Here is a 17,924-nt window from a genome sequence, read left to right as displayed (position 1 = left end):
CAGTGCAGAAGGATCGTGCAATGACCTTTATCAGATGAAAGAACACCCTATGCACCAGGAACAAATTATGAATTGGATCTACAAAAATAACTGATGTGAAGACGCGCTGAGGGTACTAACGCAACCGGGCACACGATGTCGGTCTTACTAAAGGCAATCCGGCACTCTCAGAGTCCAAGTCTGTCTATCGGAGGAAACTCTGGTTATCTGGTCCAAGAAGCGGCGATCCCAACAACGCACGATTAGAACTGTGTATCGACTGAAGTATACTGTCTCTCCCTTAAAAGTCACCACATCCCTATTTTCGTGCAGACGCCCGCGGTAGAAGTCTCGCACTACCTAAGGCACGATGATGGATGGGCACTAACAGAATGTGTCCCACCCATGCTCTACAATGACGCTCTCGATGAGGTCAGATAGTGAGGTCGACGCAGGGTAAAAGCCCATCTCGATCAACATGTCATCATTTTCTTTTTTTTTATGACCGCTTATTGACCAATGCGAGCTTGCTACATTCTTGCCTTTTGCCTGCGCAAGGTGAGCTGCTTGCCTTAGTCTCTTTTCCCGCTCCATGTGCTGTTTTTCTTTCTCGCGTTTAGCGAGTTCCTTGCCCTTGCTCTTATACAACTGCTTCTTGTTAGCTTCGTGCTTCCTCCTCTTCTCCTCCAAAAACAGTCTCTCTTCTTCTTCCTTCTTCTTCTTCTTCTTCTCTCCCTTCTCTCTCAAACTCTTCTTCCAACTGCTCAGAGGCCAGCAATAGGCATTGTTCCTCCTCACGCTTCTGGATCCCTTCAAGTCAGGCAAGCTCATTATTGTTTTGCATCTCCTCAAACTCCATTCTTCTTATTCTATTCCCCTCTACGATGATGAGCTTGCCTCTCTCCATCTTTTCTTGCTTCTCTTCTTCTTCTTTTCTTTTTCTCTCCTCCTCTTCCAAAGCTAAAATTAAACTTTAAGGGTCGACATTGGATCCTTGCGGCGCATTCTCCCTGCGACGCCGCATTAGAGGGTTCCCTCTTTTTCTTCTCCTTCATTCGTCGCAATCAATTGTGTTGCTTCAGGTTGCGGCGGTTCCATCAGCTGCGTCGTTTCCCCCTATTCTCCCTTACGGAGGTTGATTCTCCATCCCTCTTAGGGCTCGTAACCCTCTGCCTTGCCTTTTCTTCTTCTCTTAGGCGCCTTTTCTCCCGTTGGCACAATCTTTTCTCCTCTTTCTCCTTCTTCTTCCTCTTCTTCTTGGTCTCTTCATCTTCATCATTATCCTTTTGCTCTTTGTTCTTTCTTGCCTTGTGATGATGTGAAGACTCCATCTCTCCAGCCTTCTTTCCATTGCTCTTCTTCTTCTTCTTCTTTTCTCTCTTCTCAGCCTCTACTGCCTTCTTCTTATCTTTCTTCTCTTCCTTCTCGGCCTCTGCTGCCTTCTTCATATCTTGGCAACACACCCCCTGCAACCTCCTCCACCACAATGTCAGGGGTTACAAATGCGACCTCCGCTTCCCTGGCCTCCTCCATTGTGATCTCTTCTTCTTCTCTTTGCTTGATTGTAATTTCCTCGTCTTCTCTTCTTGAAGGCTCTTCATAACTCTCTGCGATGAAAGTAGCCTCCTGCATTTCCGGGACCAGGATATCATTTTCCTTTTCTTCTTCTTCAACCACTACTTCTTCCACCACCACTACTCCATCCTTTGTTGTTTCATCTATCACTACTGCGCCTCTTCCACAGTGGCAGTGGTTGGTTTACAACCTTGCCTCGGGCAGTCCACCTCATTGCTCCAAAGTAAACTGAGGCATTGCCAACACTCCGTTCATCTTCTCTCGTCCTTCCGCTTTCAGTGGGAAGATGGAAGGTGTATGGGTGTGGCAAAATGCTTTCGGTGCTTTCTTCTTTCTTGAACAACCGGAGGCCTAAGGCCAAGGGTTTCTCCGGGTTCTTCCAGCAAGTCTGGATACGAGTGGGGGCTCGGCAGCAAGCCAAACGACGTAGTAGCCAGAATGCTGCTCCGAATGCTGCTTGATCAGGGGTGGAAGGTGAACGATTGGTTTGGGGCTTGGTCAGCCTGGAATCTGAGCTTGGGAGAAGGTTAGTGAATTTGAGTTTCTGGAGGAGAAGAAACGATTCAAATGCAAAGATGCTAGGGATCTGGTTTTGCAAATGGTGAGGTAAGAAGGATTTCAACGAAGGGGAAGGCTGTAATAGTTAGGCCGTTGGTGGGCCCACACGATTTTCGCGGCGATTGGCTCGAGCAGCCCAACAGGCGTGTCGTTCCACCATTCCCATTTATGGAATTTTAGATAAAGCTTCCTTTTCGTTACAAGCTTATAATTGCTTGGGATCGAATCAATTGGACTTTCTTCCGAAATTGTCAAACAATTTTTTCTTTAATATTTTATTTGATAGACGCATGATAAGGTATATACGGCATTGTGTTCATAACGTAACTGTATCTTTGGAATGGAGGTCAACAAGTGCATTATCCCGGCAACACAACCACTTAAACCCAATGCATTCTAGAGGATACCAACTGTTGCATTTTGGCTAAGGACGGCAAAGGACACATGCGAGCGCATTAACAACCCTCACTCATACATGATTAAGTAATGCAAGGCATTCCCTAGATAGTTGGGATTGCTTCTTGTCGTCTTGCTTTCTTGTTGTTAATGTTTTTTTTTTTTATTTTAACATTCTTTCTATCAGCGCAATTGCTATACTTGCGGCGATACATTTTTCTTTATTACTCAATCATTCACCAATTTGAAGCAACGGCACTGATTACAAAAAAGTCAAAAGAATTAAGACGAAACAAAATTAAATGCAAAGAAGTAAAATGATGAAATAAATTCATAAGTCAATGAATTAAAAAAGAATTTTAAGCAGATTCAGAAATTAAAGAGAAAAATTCAATAAAAGCAATTTAAACATACGTATTCAGATATGGACGAATTGGTTTCTTGGTGATCCAATCCCCATCTCCGGCAGGCGGTCAGTTGCTGCTCAATGTCTTTAAGGACATTGCTCCTTCCCTGTAGATCCCGGGGCTTCTGAATTGCTGGGCAGTGTTCCAGGTGGTTGACTTCTTAGCTCAGAGGCCAACTGGCTCACTTGGATCTCCAGATTCCTTATAGAGGATGTTTGTGCTTGCATCACTGCATCATTCTTATCCATATATTGCTTCAGCAACGTCTCTAGCAAGCCTCCCGAGGTATTAAATGATGATGGTTGCTGGTTATGCGGTCTTGATTGCCCCTGATTGTGGTGAAACGGAGGATTTCCTCTACTGCCTCTTGGTGGTTTATTGGCCCCCTTAGGCTAGGATTACCGCCCCAACCGAAGTTAGGATGGTTCCTCCAGCCCGGATTGTTGGTGTTGCTGAAGGGGTTATTCTGGATAACACACACTTGCTGAAGATTCAACGGGCATCCATCAGCTCCGTGAGCCCCTCCACAGTTGACGCAACTGATTGCGGCCACTTGAGCCGACGCAGTGGGTTGCCTTGATTGTGGAGCAATGGCTCCTTGATTAATTGCCATTGATTGGAGGATCGAGGTCACCGTGGCCATCTGGGCGGCCAACGTGGTCATTGTCTCCGCAGGGACAATGGTTGTTTCAGTTTTTCTTCTATCGGCACCTCGGCCTCCATATCCATCATCTATCCAGTCATCCATATTCCGCGAGATGTGGTCGAGGATGACTTTGGCCTCCGTGTATGTCTTGTCCATAAAACCTCCTGCCGCGGAGGCGTCAGCAATAGCCTGTGTTGCTCTGTTCAGGCCATTGTAGAATGTTTCCATCAAGATGCAATCGGGAATCCTGATATGCGGGCAATTTTTCACCAATCTTCTGAATTGCACCCAAGCGGTGCTCAGGGTCTCATTCTCCTTCTGTTCAAAGTTCAACACATCATTTCGTCTTCTTGCGTTGACGGCAGGTGGGAAGAACTTCTTCATGAACCGCTCCACTAACTACTCCCATGAAGTGATCTCGTTGGGCTCCAGTGAATAAGCCCACCTTTTAGCCTCGTCCCTCAAAGTGTAAGGGAACAAATATAATCTTATATTTTCTGGGGTGACGCCAGGTAGGTAGAAATTGCCGCACATCTCGACAAAGCTGGTCAGGTGGGCATGTGGGTCTTCACCTTGCAGACCCCCGAACTACCCGACGTTTTGAATCATCTACAACATGACCGGCTTGATCTCAAAGCGCGCATTCTCCTCCACAGTCGGCCTCGAGACTCCGGGCGAAAAATCATACAGGTTGGTTGCTGCATAATTGCACATTGGGATGTTGCGATCGGCTGTCAGAAAGACAGGATCCTGAGCCGATCGAACAGCCCCTTGGTTTACCACTGGCACCACGTTATCGTTATTGTTCGCCATACTGGCTGCCTTCTTTCACCGAAGTTAGTTCTGACGTACCCTTGCGCGGAAAGTTCACTCGATCTCAGGGGTCAGCTACGAATTTCGGTTCAGTACCAGGACTCATAAACCGTCAGGCTGCTCTCCACATTGAACAACCAGTACAATGAGATCTGTCCTGTAAAATACCAAAAACTACTCAAACAATAAACCGTTAACCAGTTCCCCGGCAATGACGCCATAAACTTGTAACGAATTTGGATGTATGATATAAAGTGCTCACAATGATGCGATACTACTTCTAGTTATGCGTTAATTATAGATGTTCATGTAGTATGCCATGCATTGTCACAAGTTTTCTTACGATGGAATAAAGTGTAATTCCACCGCAAGTTTCTCGGTGTGATCCAAGGTCGAACACGGGGAATGGTTTAGGTTATTGCGGTATGTTCATGGTATATGCGACCAGGTTTTCAATCTTTAAAAATGAGTTTGTACAAGTATATAAATTGCAATAAAATAAAGGAAAGTAGTAAAGATGCGATAAAACATAAAAATACAGTAAACTTAAGCTAGATGTTACAAGATACAGACTTCATGTACAAGATGCTGGGATTAAGGCTGGCTATGAAAGTTGTTCAAAAACGTGGGATGTGGCGACCAGTCTTATGAACAGAATAGAAAGAGAAAGACAAATAATATAAACAATGCAAGTTCTTAATCGTATTGAAGCAACAAATACTGTTCCACTCTTCTCTTGGCGTACACCTCTCAGTGATCGGCCAAGCTCCCACATCTAAATGATCGGCCAAGCTCCCACTGAAGTTGTTGTAGAACGACGCACATCTCCATGATCACGATCCATTTCATTCAATCTTGCTGGTTGCTCATTCACATCCATTGAAGGACCACAATCCATATAATCGAATGCTGATGGTACAGTATTGGTAGACAATGGAATATCATCCTCTTCCCGATAAAACTGATATGATTCATTGTATTGTCTGTCCACAACCGTATCATCATAACTCACATTTTCAAACCCCATTCCAATATTTTCGTCCTGATTAGACTTCAACGTTACAGCTATCTGAAGTCTACTAAGCTCTTCTCGCAAAAGAAGGAAGAAAACATCATCATCATTCATTATGCATTGTGGAAGGGCTTCAAATTCAAACTTATATTTAACTTTCAATATAAGATCAAACTCTGAATGACAGACATTTGTAACCTTGTAAATGTGAGATTTAAGTTCTTCATAATTCAATGTATGAGGCATGATGATTCCTCTCAATTGTCCCCAATATACGAAATTTCATTATCATCCCAATCACCTCCATATTGAATAAATAGACATTTTTCTGTCATCTTACAAAGCAAGAGAATATTTGTCATTAAGCTGTACAAGCAATTGAAGTGTATTCTCGCTCTCAATCTCGCTCTCTCTCTTAATCTCGTGTTCTCTCGTAATCTCGCACTTTCTCTTACTCTTGCTCTATCTCTTACTTTTCCTCTTACTTTTCCTCTTTCTTACTCTCTTCCAATACAAAATTTCGTAATGCTACCTTTCCAGAAATAACACAACAAAAATAATTAAACAGAATCAAAATAATTCACCTTTCTAAAAAAGTTGTTCCGTTATGAAAAAGCCTCGTCTTGGAAATCCCCAATCGAAAAATCTCCGTTCAACAAAACACCGTTGAAAAACAGAGAAGTAATCACATTTGAAATGAAGTTTAGAGTTTAAAGAAATCACCATTGTATTGTGTTTTAGGTATTATTGATTTGATTTGAGGCTTCCGTCGTGAAAATTGTCAAATCATTCGTACACCGACGAGCAATCACATCAAACCAAGGAATTTCAAGCGAGAGCGAGAGCGTTTAATCAGACGAAAGCGAGATTTATCTCGTGAGACTGGTATAAGGACAATTTATGTAATTTGGTATGGTGATGATGTGGGTCAATGACATTATTTTTTAAAAATGGGTCATTTGACATTTTGGATAAAAAAAACTGGGTCATCCGTACAAATTTTCCATATCGCTACTCCGTTCTACTCCTACCCTCTCCTCCGCATGCTGATCGGAACTTTCACGTTCCGTACGAATCATATGACCTGCTGTAAGCACATTCTTTCTTCCCTAACTCAAATTTCGACTTCCCCGTTCAACCATTTCTCTTCCTTCTCTTCTCATTTCACCCTCTTTTTCTTTCAACACCCACCAATGTCTTCATCTTCTCCAAAAATCGTCGCTGAGTATGCTAAGTCCAATCGCTCTACATGCAAGAACTGCTCCAAAACGATCCCTGCGAACACGCTGAGGTTGGGTTTTGTTATCAGAGATGGGCGGGGATTTGACATGACCCCCCGCTGGTTTCATTCTGATTGCGCTTCTTTTGGTTCCGACCCTGTTTCTTCCGCTGAGGACATTAATGGGTTCGCACTCTTGAAGGCACGTTTGAATACAAAACTTCAGTAGCGTCTGTTTTCTTTTCTTTGAAATGGGGGAAACGTTGACTGTTTTTAGTAAGTTGGCCTAAAGGGGGAGTTTGATTTATGTTCAATCCAGCGAAAGGGATGGTTTTTTTAACTGGGTTACCACGTGTTTGATGAAATGCTTCTAAGAGTCTATTCATTTCTTCTGGTTGGTTTTGTGTGCTTTCCTTTGAACTGGGGAAACGTTGACTGCTTTTAGTAATTTAGCGTTAAGGAGAAATCTAATTTATGTTCAATCCAGTGAAAGAGATGGATTTTTTTTTTTTTTACTGGGTCACCACGTTTTTGATAAAACGGTTCTGAGATTTCATTCATTTTATCTGGTTAGTTTTATTTGTTTTTCTCTTCAGGATATTGATCAGGAAGCTCTGAAGAAATTGGTTTGCAGAAGCCATGAATCTAAGGTGATCGTATTGCTCACGTTTCTTTGTCCTATTGCTTGCTTTATTATGCCCATCAGTTAGAATTTGGGTCTGGTTCTTTGGTTAATTTTGTCTTTGATTCAATGGTTTAATATATCTATTCTTCTCATCTTGGCTACTAATTGCATATCCAATAAATAGGTCTACAAAACGGATAGGGATGAAGAAGATGGAGTTGAAGAAAGAGATCAAAAGAAAGTCAAGGTATGGATCCAGAGACCGACGCCCTTTGCAGAGCGTTCTCAGCATTTTCAAGTTATATTGTTCAATTCTATTGTCGATATAGTATGTTCATGTGATCAATGTAATTGTTGTACAGAAAGGGACTCCTCCCTCTCTTTTATTTTACATACAATGTCTTTAGTCCTTGATGTACTGAACAATGGGAAATGCTGCCATAGAGTTCTAGTTGTAGCAATTTCATGGAAATTCTTATACATTTGAAGTCATACTTTCTCTTCTCGGTATCCATCTAAAACTAAAAGAAATAGTTTGGTTAAGTTACCGAGTTGGAAATTGCAATGGAACCTGTTGAATGAAGCCTCCTTCTGTGCCATCATTTGTTGCCTTATAATCTAGATTTTAAGTTGGTTTCTTAACTTGTTAACTTTGCTTAAATCTTCATCCTATATGATTCCCTTGCTTATGCTGGGTGTGGTACTTGCTTTCTTGTTTAATTTCTCTAGATATTTATTCTATGCTCGTGACCTTATTTGAACAGGATCTGTTCTATAGGTTGTACATCTGTATCCTTGAGTCTTCTAAGATATTTATTCTGTGCTCAATGTCACATCTTATCTTCCCTACTTTACTCTCTTCTTCTCTAATAAATCTATACTTCTGTTCTACATGTTTCCTAGCGAAGCAGTGAAGTTGATAATACCATACCCTCTTATTATCATTTTATTGTTTTCAGTTGTCTACCTCTAGTTTGCAGCCAAAGTTGAATCTCGTCCTTACAGCTTCCAACATAAAGACCAAGTATAAGGTAGGATCCAGTCAATGTTGCCCTTTTTCATTCTCATTATTCGGTGCTTTTGTCCTTTTTCCTTAACTGAAATGGATTTTGATTGTTGACTATATGAACTCACTTAAGCATTGCTAGTTTAGGGGCAATAGAAGTCATGGAAATATATAATCCATGCCCAAAAGACGCATATAGGAAAGATTCTAGACTGATCCATCTTTACATTGTCTTTTAAGCTGTGGAATCAGAGATATTATTTTGCTCTTCTATAATCCTATTCACAATTCATGCCTAGTTGTTGAATGATTCAGGATGCTACACTGTTACCTAAATGGAAGGCATTCCAGACGCTCATATTTCTTGAGCAGGTAACACGTTAATTATTTATGATTCTGTCTCCGTTTTATTGTGTTAATGCTGATTGAACAATGCGGAAAAATAGGAACGATAAGTTATTAGAATGTTTATTTCTTCTGGTAAAACTGTCTTTGAATTTACCATCTTGCTTTGGACCATTTTAATTTTTTAGACAATTGTAAATATAGTAATCAGACTCAAAATATTAGCAGATGTAGCACATTGCAAATTTATAGCAAAATTTAAGTCCAGCATTCAGAGTCTATCACGGATAGATTTTGCTACATTTATAATTCTTTATAAATGTTGTTATGCACTTAATTATTAGCCCTAAAATTGCTACTCATAGCAATTACTGTTATCCTTAATTTTTAATGCTTCAACACGTATTTAATGATTTATTGTAGGAAATATTTGTCTAACTAAAACAACTAAACGCGTAATTTAACTAATAGGTGTACACCGTTCAGATTATAACTTGGACAAATTGATATTGATGTACCCTTTACGATGTTGATGTCATGATATGTTGCACTTTATTTCTTTGTTTGCAGGATGATGGGCTACATCATTCAAGTAAAATAGCTGCATTTGATTTTGATGGCTGTCTGGCAAACACATCTGTTAAGAGGTATGGCTGTGCCTGATCTGGAAATTTGGATTTTGCGTGCATCCTTGCTTCATTCTTAAATATCTATAAAGGTTTGGTTATACCTATACGTATTTTATCAATTTTTCTATAAACACTTTCTTTCCATAATTACTCTTTACCTGCATTTGCTTTCACTAAATTCTCTCTCTCTATGACTTTTCTTCATGCATTTTCCTTCTTTTTTTTTATATTAATCTCTCTTTACGTACTTCTCTCCCCATTTCTCAATACACGCACATTTTCTCTCACATTTTTCTTTCTACACATACCTTCTTTAGCTTCTCTTCACATCTGTTGAATCTCTTTCTTCACACCTTAGTTTCTCTTGCCAATCTCTTTCCACTCATCCAATTTCTCATACTAATCTGTCTGACATATTCCCACTTTCTCTCACTCATTTCAGTTTTCAAAAATACAATTGCAATTGTATTATAATTATGAGTCGTCAAGTCCAGAGAAATTCTATGTTCAATGTTGGGCAGTGCATTGAGAAATAAGGAAGGGTGGGTTTCTAACAATGGATGTATATGTCTGTCCTGAATCCCCTTCTCTTGTTCTGGGGAATAATTGAGTGTATATATATATATATATTTAATGGTACAAAGCAGTTCTGTTCTTCTTTGTTTAGACATGGGTTGGTTTAATTTCAGAGTAGGTGCAGAGGCGTGGTCTCTGATGTATCCTTCAATACCACAAAAACTTCGGAGCTTGTACAATGATGGCTACAAGCTGGTTTGTCACTCTTCCTCCATGAATCATACTTAACTATTCTCTCTGTTGTTACAAAAATATTACTGATTAATATTACTATGAGCAGGTAATATTTACGAATGAATCAAACATTGAGAGATGGAAGAACAAGAGACAGGTTGCTGTGGACTCCAAACTTGGGCGTCTCAATAATTTTATCAGTCAAGTCAATGTCCCGGTTCAGGTAAATAACAAACCATTGTCACCACACACATAACAATATACAACCATGTCGAATTGTGAGTGTATGATGCTGTTGTGTGGAATCTGGATGCAGGTGTTTGTTGCTTGTGGAATAGGAAGCGGATCAGGTAAATCCGAAGAAGACCCGTTTAGGAAACCGAAACCTGGGATGTGGCACGTCATGGAGGAGCACTTCAACGACGGCATCCCTGTTAATATAGATCAGTTATTTCTCTCCGTCTCTATCTTTCACTTGGTATATTATCATTATCTTTCATGTGGAGATGCGGTTCGAATGAGCGACATTTTGGAGGAAGTAGAGATATTTCAATCTCTGAACTATGCTTATGTTGACAATTTTTCCACTTGCCACTATATTATATTCATATTGTTAATGGCCTGCACTGCCTTGGTTCATGTGTAGATGTTTTTATGTGGGGGATGCAGCTGGGAGAGCCAAGGATCACAGTGATACTGATCTCAAGTTTGCTCAGGTACTACTAGTTATTCTATTATCATACTAATACTAACATATCCCACATTTTTTTTTAAAAAAATAAATTTAATGTGCATGGGTTTTTTACTATAATAGATCAATCAATTTTCTGTTAACATGTTTGTAACTATACTTTAATCTAGTTTAGTTTTTGCGCACAAATTTATACTTTCAATTTGTTTTATTACAATTTTGCAGGCCATTGGGTTGAAGTTTTATGTTCCCGAAGAATTTTTTGTTGAGTAATTATTTAATCTCTTTCACCAGCCTAGAACAAGAACATGGTTGTGCTTAGTAATAGCCTTGTAAATTGTAATTAATTACTTAAAAGGGAAGTTTACTTCTCTGGCATTTGTCTCAGTACTTGAAAACTGACCAATGCAGAAGCTGTAGTTGATTGTGATTCAGTGGAGGATTTTAAATTTAGGCCCTTCTTTTAGAACTAAATTTAAAGACCTCTTTATTGTTTTTTAAATTGTACATATATTTTTCGAAATTTAGTCAAATTTCAAACATGAATAAATACTAGACATTGAAAAAAAAAACTTCCAAAAAGGAAAATAATAAAAATAATAAAAATAAAAAACTCAGAATTTGGCTGGGGACTAAAACCACTGTTTTATTAAGCAAGCACGTAATTGTAAACACAATTTATTATAATCCTGTCAGCTTTTGAGCATCATTCAATTCGTTTAAATCGATTTTTTTTTAGACATACATCTTTCACTTTAGAGGTGGTTGAAAGTTCTCATCATCTTGTTCCCATGAGAAAATAAATATTCTACTCAACAATTAGATTCCTTAACCAATTATTGTAAATATTAAGTCAAAATCCAAAGTTTATTGTTGAATTTTTAGGTTGGATTTTATTTAAATAGTTAGTCTCTAAACTTTTAAATTTCTTAAAATGTACAAATTTAAGTCACAAAAATTGAAAGTTTAAAATTTTCATCAAAATAGATTTACATATAATCAAAATTTAAAATTCAAACTTATCATATAATTATTATTAGACACGAAATTGAAAATTTAGTAACGGATCAAATAATCTTTGAAAGTATAAGAATCAAATAAACACAAACACACACAAACATAAAAACTTAATAATGATGAACGAACATACAAGAGTTCCATAATGATAGTGAATTAATATACCTGAAAATCATTTTTATTATGTTCAAAATTACATGATTTTAAAAATTCAAAATCAATTTTGATAATATGAAAATTGTAAAATCAAATACTAAATTGATTTTGAGTGAATAAAGACGTGTTTCAAAGTGATTTTAAATATAAAAAAGTAATTTTAATTATTTCAAAATCACTCCTAAATATGTATTAAAATCCCTAATAATTGTGTCAATTTAAATTTTGAAATTTTATAAATGTATCAATTTCAACATTCATATTCGTTTGGATAAACATAGTGTAAGACTTATAATTAATCAATTAAACCCCTAAATTTTTCTAAAAAAATAAGTATGGACACACATATACCAAAAAAAAAAAAAAAATCTAGACTTTCGTTAAGATTTTTTTTAAAAGTTGTCAATGCACCAATTATAATCATACATTCCATTAATTTCACATTTGATGAAGCTTACATACATATACAAATTGATGCTTGAATGATCTTCAATCTTAACGAAAAGATCTAAATTGGTTTACTTATAACAATTTACACGACGTTTTTCAAATGAAATCTAAAAGATAGTAAAAATTGATCAATTACCAAAGTTAAAAGTTTAAATGGAACCATTATTAACTCAAAATTTCAATTCACACCTAAGTTGATTTTTTTGGTACAAAAAATGCAATGTATTTTTATTTTTTTTATATAATAAAAATCCCCTTCTCAACGTATGAATTTTTCCCTTCCCATAACCACCAAGAAAGACTTGAAAACTTAGGAGGCCTATAAATGATAATGATCAAAATTTTTGTATTCTATTATGAAAATGATATAATGATAAAGATCATACCCCAATTTCACCATCCAAAATAGCATGCCTTGTCAAAACAATTTCCTTCACAAGGTTCCTGTAAGTGAAAGGCCTTACTGTAGATCTCAAAAACAGCTCTGGAGGAATTTTACTTTTCTTTATCTTCTTCCTCCATGGCCCATACCCAATATACTCCCATTCTTCTGCTTTCACTTTTGCTCTCTTCCCTCTCAATTCTGTTTCATCCCCATCTTCCATGGCTGTAGCCCTTCTACTTCCCACACTCTCTTTCTCCTTCTCATAGAATTCATCAGCCACTTCTGCACTGTGTTTAAACAGCTTCTCCAGTTCTTCTGGACTACTTATTGCTTTCCTGAACCTCTCATCCCAATAACCCTCATCTTCTTCTTCTTCCTGATTTCCATCCTCTCGTTTATCGTCCTCGTCCTCGTCCTCATCCTCGTCCTCGGTCTCCATTACGACATTCTCCTCAGGCTGATCCTCCTCATAGTCTTCTCCATTGTCATCATCAGTCTCAATCCACTCGGTGATCACATTTTCGTCACCGCATCGTTTCTCGATGTCGTCTGGTGCATCACACCCCAACTCCTCCTCTTCCAACTTAGCCTTCCATTCTTTTGTATATGGATGCAGCAATGGAACAGGGTGGTTAGTCAAAAGAAACTCCAAACACTTGGATTTCTTCTCATCACTCAGCTTCTCATAAGCATTCACCACATCATCCACAAATGCTTTTGGATTTACCCTCACAATCTTACACAACCCAGCAAAATAAGTCACCCATTCAACATCTCCTCCTTCATCATCCTGCAACTCAAACAGAAAATCTTGCTCTGTTTTGGGATCAAGAAATGGCATTATTGCTTGGAAAAACTCATCCTGAGGCTCAAATCGGCATTGGTAAACAGGCTTTTTCACATATATGATATCAGGTCTCATCCAAGCTGCACATTGAGTTATATTCTTTCTTGATTTATTTCCAAGTCTACCCATCAAGCTCCATTTATCTAACCTTTCTTTACCAGCTTCAAGCACGACCTCTGCAATCAAAGTCCACTGCTGCCATGGCAGCTCTGAAATCCTCCACCGTGGGTGCCTCACGAACACCCAAAAGTACCGGAACCCTTTGCTCTTATCCATCCGCAGCAATCCCTGGCTGAAATCAGAAGCCATTTCTGATTGCTCTATCTTCTCCCACTCCTCATGATCTTTAACCTCGCTGATTATCGTAACTCGCTCATCCGTGAACCGCCCACGAATAGGCTCGCCGACGACGACTCCACGCCACGAGTACGGGCCGAACTCGCCGTACTTGTACCAGTCGTAGGGATGGCGTAAATTCGGGTCGTCTTTCTCCATGAATCGAACCATCCGATCATAGCCGAGGCCGATCTGCTGAAGCTCATCCTCACTGAAGTTATCTGCGTAATTGCTGTTCGGCTTCTTGCGACGGTAGAAATGGGACTCGGCGAGCTTCTGGCTTTTCCGGCGAGCATTGTGCCTCAGCTTCCGTCGGAACTCAGCGTTGCCTTCTATTCTGCCGGGAGAGGGCCCTCCACCCTTCTTCTTGCTCCGGCCGGCGTGCGTGCGAATGTTCCGATGGGAGTTTGCGAACTGTAAATGCGAAATTTGGCGGGATATCGGAAGAAAGGAAGGATTTGGGGGGCCGGATCGAATGGAAAGGGGTTTATGGGTTTGATGGGATTTTAGGGTTAGGGTTTGAAGAAGGGGATGGAAGAATGGTGAGAGGGAGGTGGAATGGAGGAATGAAGATGAAAGGTTTAGGGTTTTAGAGAGAGGGAATTGGGAAGTGGCCATTTTGATGACTGTTTTGCGAACATTGAAGGGACAAGGAGAAGAAGATAATGTTAATGTGTATTTTATCCTGTCACATATTTAAAAGTTTGGTCTAAATCTTATTTTGGTGTCCCAACTTTCAAGTTGTCGTTTGAATTGAGGTTTTTTCAATGTCTAGGATGTCGGGAATAAGATTATTGAGAATCAATGATGACTATGTTTGGTTGTACATGGAAAAACAATGTCTGGGAATAGTATGTGGGAAATAAAAAAAAAATTGAGATTGTCACTAACAAGCATTTGTTGAAATGCTGTTTGTTGGTGCTTCAAACAACCAAGTACGAGGGTCTAGGGGTGGCGTGCCCTGGTGGGGTTCAGGGGCAACACCTATTCAGAATTTGTAGTGAACCACATATATCTGTGTGTCGATCTTCTCTATCTTTACGTTCCTTTTTTTTGTGTTCTTTAATTGTCGATTTCGTAACAATACGATCGCTTAAATTATCTACACGATTACTGAGCTCCGCTATACGATCGTTTACAAAATACTATACGATCGCTTAAATTATCTACACGATCGCTGAGCTCCGCTACACGATTGCGGAGTAACAAAACGCTATATGATCGCCTATCAAATGCTATACGATCGCTTACCAAATGCTGCATGATCGCTGAGTAACAAAATGCTATACGATCACCTACCCAATGCTATACGATTGCTAAGTAACAAAATGTTATACGATTGCCTACCCAATGCTATACGATCGCTTACCAAATGCTACACGATCGATGAGTAACAAAATGCTATACAATTTCATGACTGGAAGGAAGGAAAATCGTGGTAGGAAGCGGAAGAAGAAATGAAAACCCACACTTCTCAATGGGTATGCAATTCCTTCATTTGTGTGGGTAAAAGATACCTAGAAATTGTCTTTTTCAAGGTAAATAAACAAATCCCACAAACCAAACATGGGCTTTGTAACCCCATTCTCATTCCCTCCCTCTTCCCTCGAACCAAACGGCCCCTAAGATCCCGTTTAACTACGGTAAATACTACAATCAACATTATTTCAAAACCCTTATTTGGTACTGTATTTATTTACATACATTATTTTTATAATCTTTGCTAAAATATTTACTATTTCATTCTCAGCCTATAATAGTTTACAACTCAAATACATATTATTCTAATCCAAATTAAAATAATCTACACCCAAACACAGACTATTATAACCCAATTATAATAATTTATATCTATAATAATCAATTCATTGTCTCAAACTTCCGCTAAATTTTTTAAAATATTTGTTTTAGTCTTAACTTTTAAAAATTGATTACTTTGGTCATTGCTATAAAAATTTTGTTAATTTCTTAACAAATGACTATTATGACTTGTATTTTTTTATGACTAACCTACCAAATAAGTTAACCGAGCCAAAAAATCTACAATTTCAATCTTGAATAAGGTGGTAAAGTGATTTTGTATGAGATAACTTGGAAGTCATTTTTCATTCAAGATTTTGGCCGTTCACCATTTTAGCGCATTTGTAGTTGACAATTTACTTTATCTTAGTCTTACTCAACACATATAGAACCCAAAAATACATGTCACTTCACATTTTCGTTTAAGATTTAACAAACATTTAATTATAGGAACTAAAACAAATATTTTTTTAAAAATTTAGGGACCAAATTAGAATAAGATTTGCAAAATAGGATTTAAACCTAAAGTTTCATTTCATAATGTTTTAAAAGGACTAGAAAAGTATTAAAAAGAAAAATTAGAAACTCTACAAAAATTTGAATACAAATTACAACATGAAGTAAAGTAGAGTGACATGTTAATAAAAGAAATTAGAGCCAAAACTTATCGACTAAAAATGTATATATATATATATATATATATATATATTAGGATGGTGAGAAAAGATATATTTTACATCCCAGAGGGGCTATAATTGGAGATACCATTGTTTCTGGTACAGAAGTTCCTATAAAAATGGGAAATGCCCTACCTTTGAGTGCGGTAGCCGTATGAGGTGAAAATCTCACGTACGGTTCTGTCGAGTGGCAATAAGGGTGACTTATCTGTCAACTTTTCTACTATCACCCCAAAAAACCAAACTCTGCCTTACGTAAAGTTGCCAGAGTACAGAAAAATGAAAAGCATTAAAATTTCGCGTCTTAAATGAAATTGGCGGACTAGAATTATCAGTATTCTACGAGAGAAGTATTCTATGAGATCCGTGATATGATATCTATATATAAAATAGAAAGATATATATTGTAGATTCATCTATATTCAAATTGATCGACGTAGAAGAGCCAAGATTCCAAATGAATGAAAACGTGACTGAATTGGTCCCCGTCACTCTTCGACAAGATAATTTGTGTATACCAATGGAGGAAATAAATAAAAAAATGTGGAAAACAAGACAGTGATTCTCTACAATGACACTGTAGACCAATTGAAAGGGATGTCACGATTTTTAAAGTCGACGGATTTTCCTCTTACTATAAATTTCATTTTTGTCAGCTCCGGTGTATAGAGAGGACCTCACCGTTTAAGAAGTAACCATAGAAACGAAGGAACCCACTATTTCTTTATCCATTTCTATTTTGATTTATTTACTCTATGTTTGTTTTTTTTTTTTTTTTTTTTTTTTGATACCTAGTATGAATAACATTTGGTATTTTGAGGTGACTAGAACAAAAAAAGAAATCGTGGTCGGAAGGTTATAGTAGCAAAAGCCATTGGAATTTTTATTTTATACATTGGAAAAATACGTTTTGTTATTAATAGACTCGACAAGGAGAAAGGAATAACTGAAAGAAAGGAAATCAATTAGTTATTCATCAAAGTTTCATTTATTCAATGACTAGAATTAAACGAGGATATATAGCTCGGAGACGTAGACAAAAAATTCGTTTATTTGCATCAAGCTTTCGAGGGGCTCATTCAAGACTTACTCGAACTATTACTCAATAGAAAATAAGAGCTTTGGCTTCAGCTTATCGGGATAGAGGTAGGCAAAAAAGAAATTTTCGACAGTTGTGGATCGCTCGAATAAATGCAGTAATTCGATCTAATAAGGTAGACTACAGTTATAGTAGATTCATACACAATCTGTACAAGAGGCAGTTGCTTCTTAATCGTAAAATACTTGCCCAAATCGCTATATTAAATAGAAATTGTCTTTATATGATTTCCAATGAGATCATAAAATAAGAAGATTGGAAAGAATCCAGCGGAATGCTTAAAATGGAGTTCTCTGGAGAATGAACTCCGAGAAGGTAGAGTAGAAATTAGTATGATAAAAATCATAAAGTGGTCAAAATGAGCAAATATGTTCAATAAAAAACCGATTATTTCTTCTTCCACTATTCTTTTTTTTTTCTTACGACACGACAATCAAATCTAGATTTTCGGATTTTTCGAACAAAGCATCAATCTGCGGTTGAGTTTGGATTAGAATTTTAATTCA

At 37.9% G+C, this 17,924-nt stretch overlaps 2 protein-coding genes across 2 annotated transcripts; one reads left to right on the top strand and one right to left on the bottom strand.

Moving 5' to 3' along the window:
* Nucleotides 1-6,373: 6,373 nt before the first annotated feature.
* LOC120086271 (polynucleotide 3'-phosphatase ZDP) lies at nucleotides 6,374-11,178 on the top strand. The gene is made up of 11 exons (XM_039042825.1): nucleotides 6,374-6,807; nucleotides 7,202-7,255; nucleotides 7,415-7,477; nucleotides 8,190-8,261; nucleotides 8,552-8,608; nucleotides 9,152-9,228; nucleotides 9,900-9,981; nucleotides 10,067-10,183; nucleotides 10,277-10,407; nucleotides 10,607-10,676; nucleotides 10,877-11,178. Exons 1-11 carry the CDS (start codon nucleotides 6,430-6,432, stop codon nucleotides 10,922-10,924), a joined length of 1,149 nt encoding a protein of 382 aa, XP_038898753.1. The 5' UTR covers nucleotides 6,374-6,429; the 3' UTR covers nucleotides 10,925-11,178.
* LOC120086270 lies at nucleotides 10,254-14,503 on the bottom strand. The gene is made up of 2 exons (XM_039042824.1): nucleotides 12,661-14,503; nucleotides 10,254-10,391 (listed from the first exon to the last, which is right to left on the bottom strand). Exons 1-2 carry the CDS (start codon nucleotides 14,458-14,460, stop codon nucleotides 10,377-10,379), a joined length of 1,815 nt encoding a protein of 604 aa, XP_038898752.1. The 5' UTR covers nucleotides 14,461-14,503; the 3' UTR covers nucleotides 10,254-10,376.
* Nucleotides 14,504-17,924: the final 3,421 nt, after the last annotated feature.

The sequence above is a fragment of the Benincasa hispida genome, chromosome 9 (genome assembly GCF_009727055.1).
Source record: "Benincasa hispida cultivar B227 chromosome 9, ASM972705v1, whole genome shotgun sequence".
In the NCBI taxonomy this organism is placed as follows: Eukaryota; Viridiplantae; Streptophyta; class Magnoliopsida; order Cucurbitales; family Cucurbitaceae; genus Benincasa; species Benincasa hispida.
The sequence above is the reverse complement of the archived record's forward strand: the minus strand, read 5'-3'. Positions and strand labels throughout refer to the sequence as shown.

What these genes read in the sequence shown, in the direction of transcription:
- LOC120086271 (XM_039042825.1), top strand. Translation starts at nt 6,430, where the DNA reads ATGCTGATCGGAACTTTCACGTTCCGTACGAATCATATGACCTGCTGT. An exon ending in CGCTCATATTTCTTGAGCAG is followed by an intron (nt 8,609 to 9,151) that starts GTAACACGTTAA and finishes CTTTGTTTGCAG; the next exon opens with GATGATGGGCTACATCATTC. An exon ending in CTGATCTCAAGTTTGCTCAG is followed by an intron (nt 10,677 to 10,876) that starts GTACTACTAGTT and finishes ACAATTTTGCAG; the next exon opens with GCCATTGGGTTGAAGTTTTA.
- LOC120086270 (XM_039042824.1), bottom strand. Translation starts at nt 14,460, where the DNA reads ATGGCCACTTCCCAATTCCCTCTCTCTAAAACCCTAAACCTTTCATCT.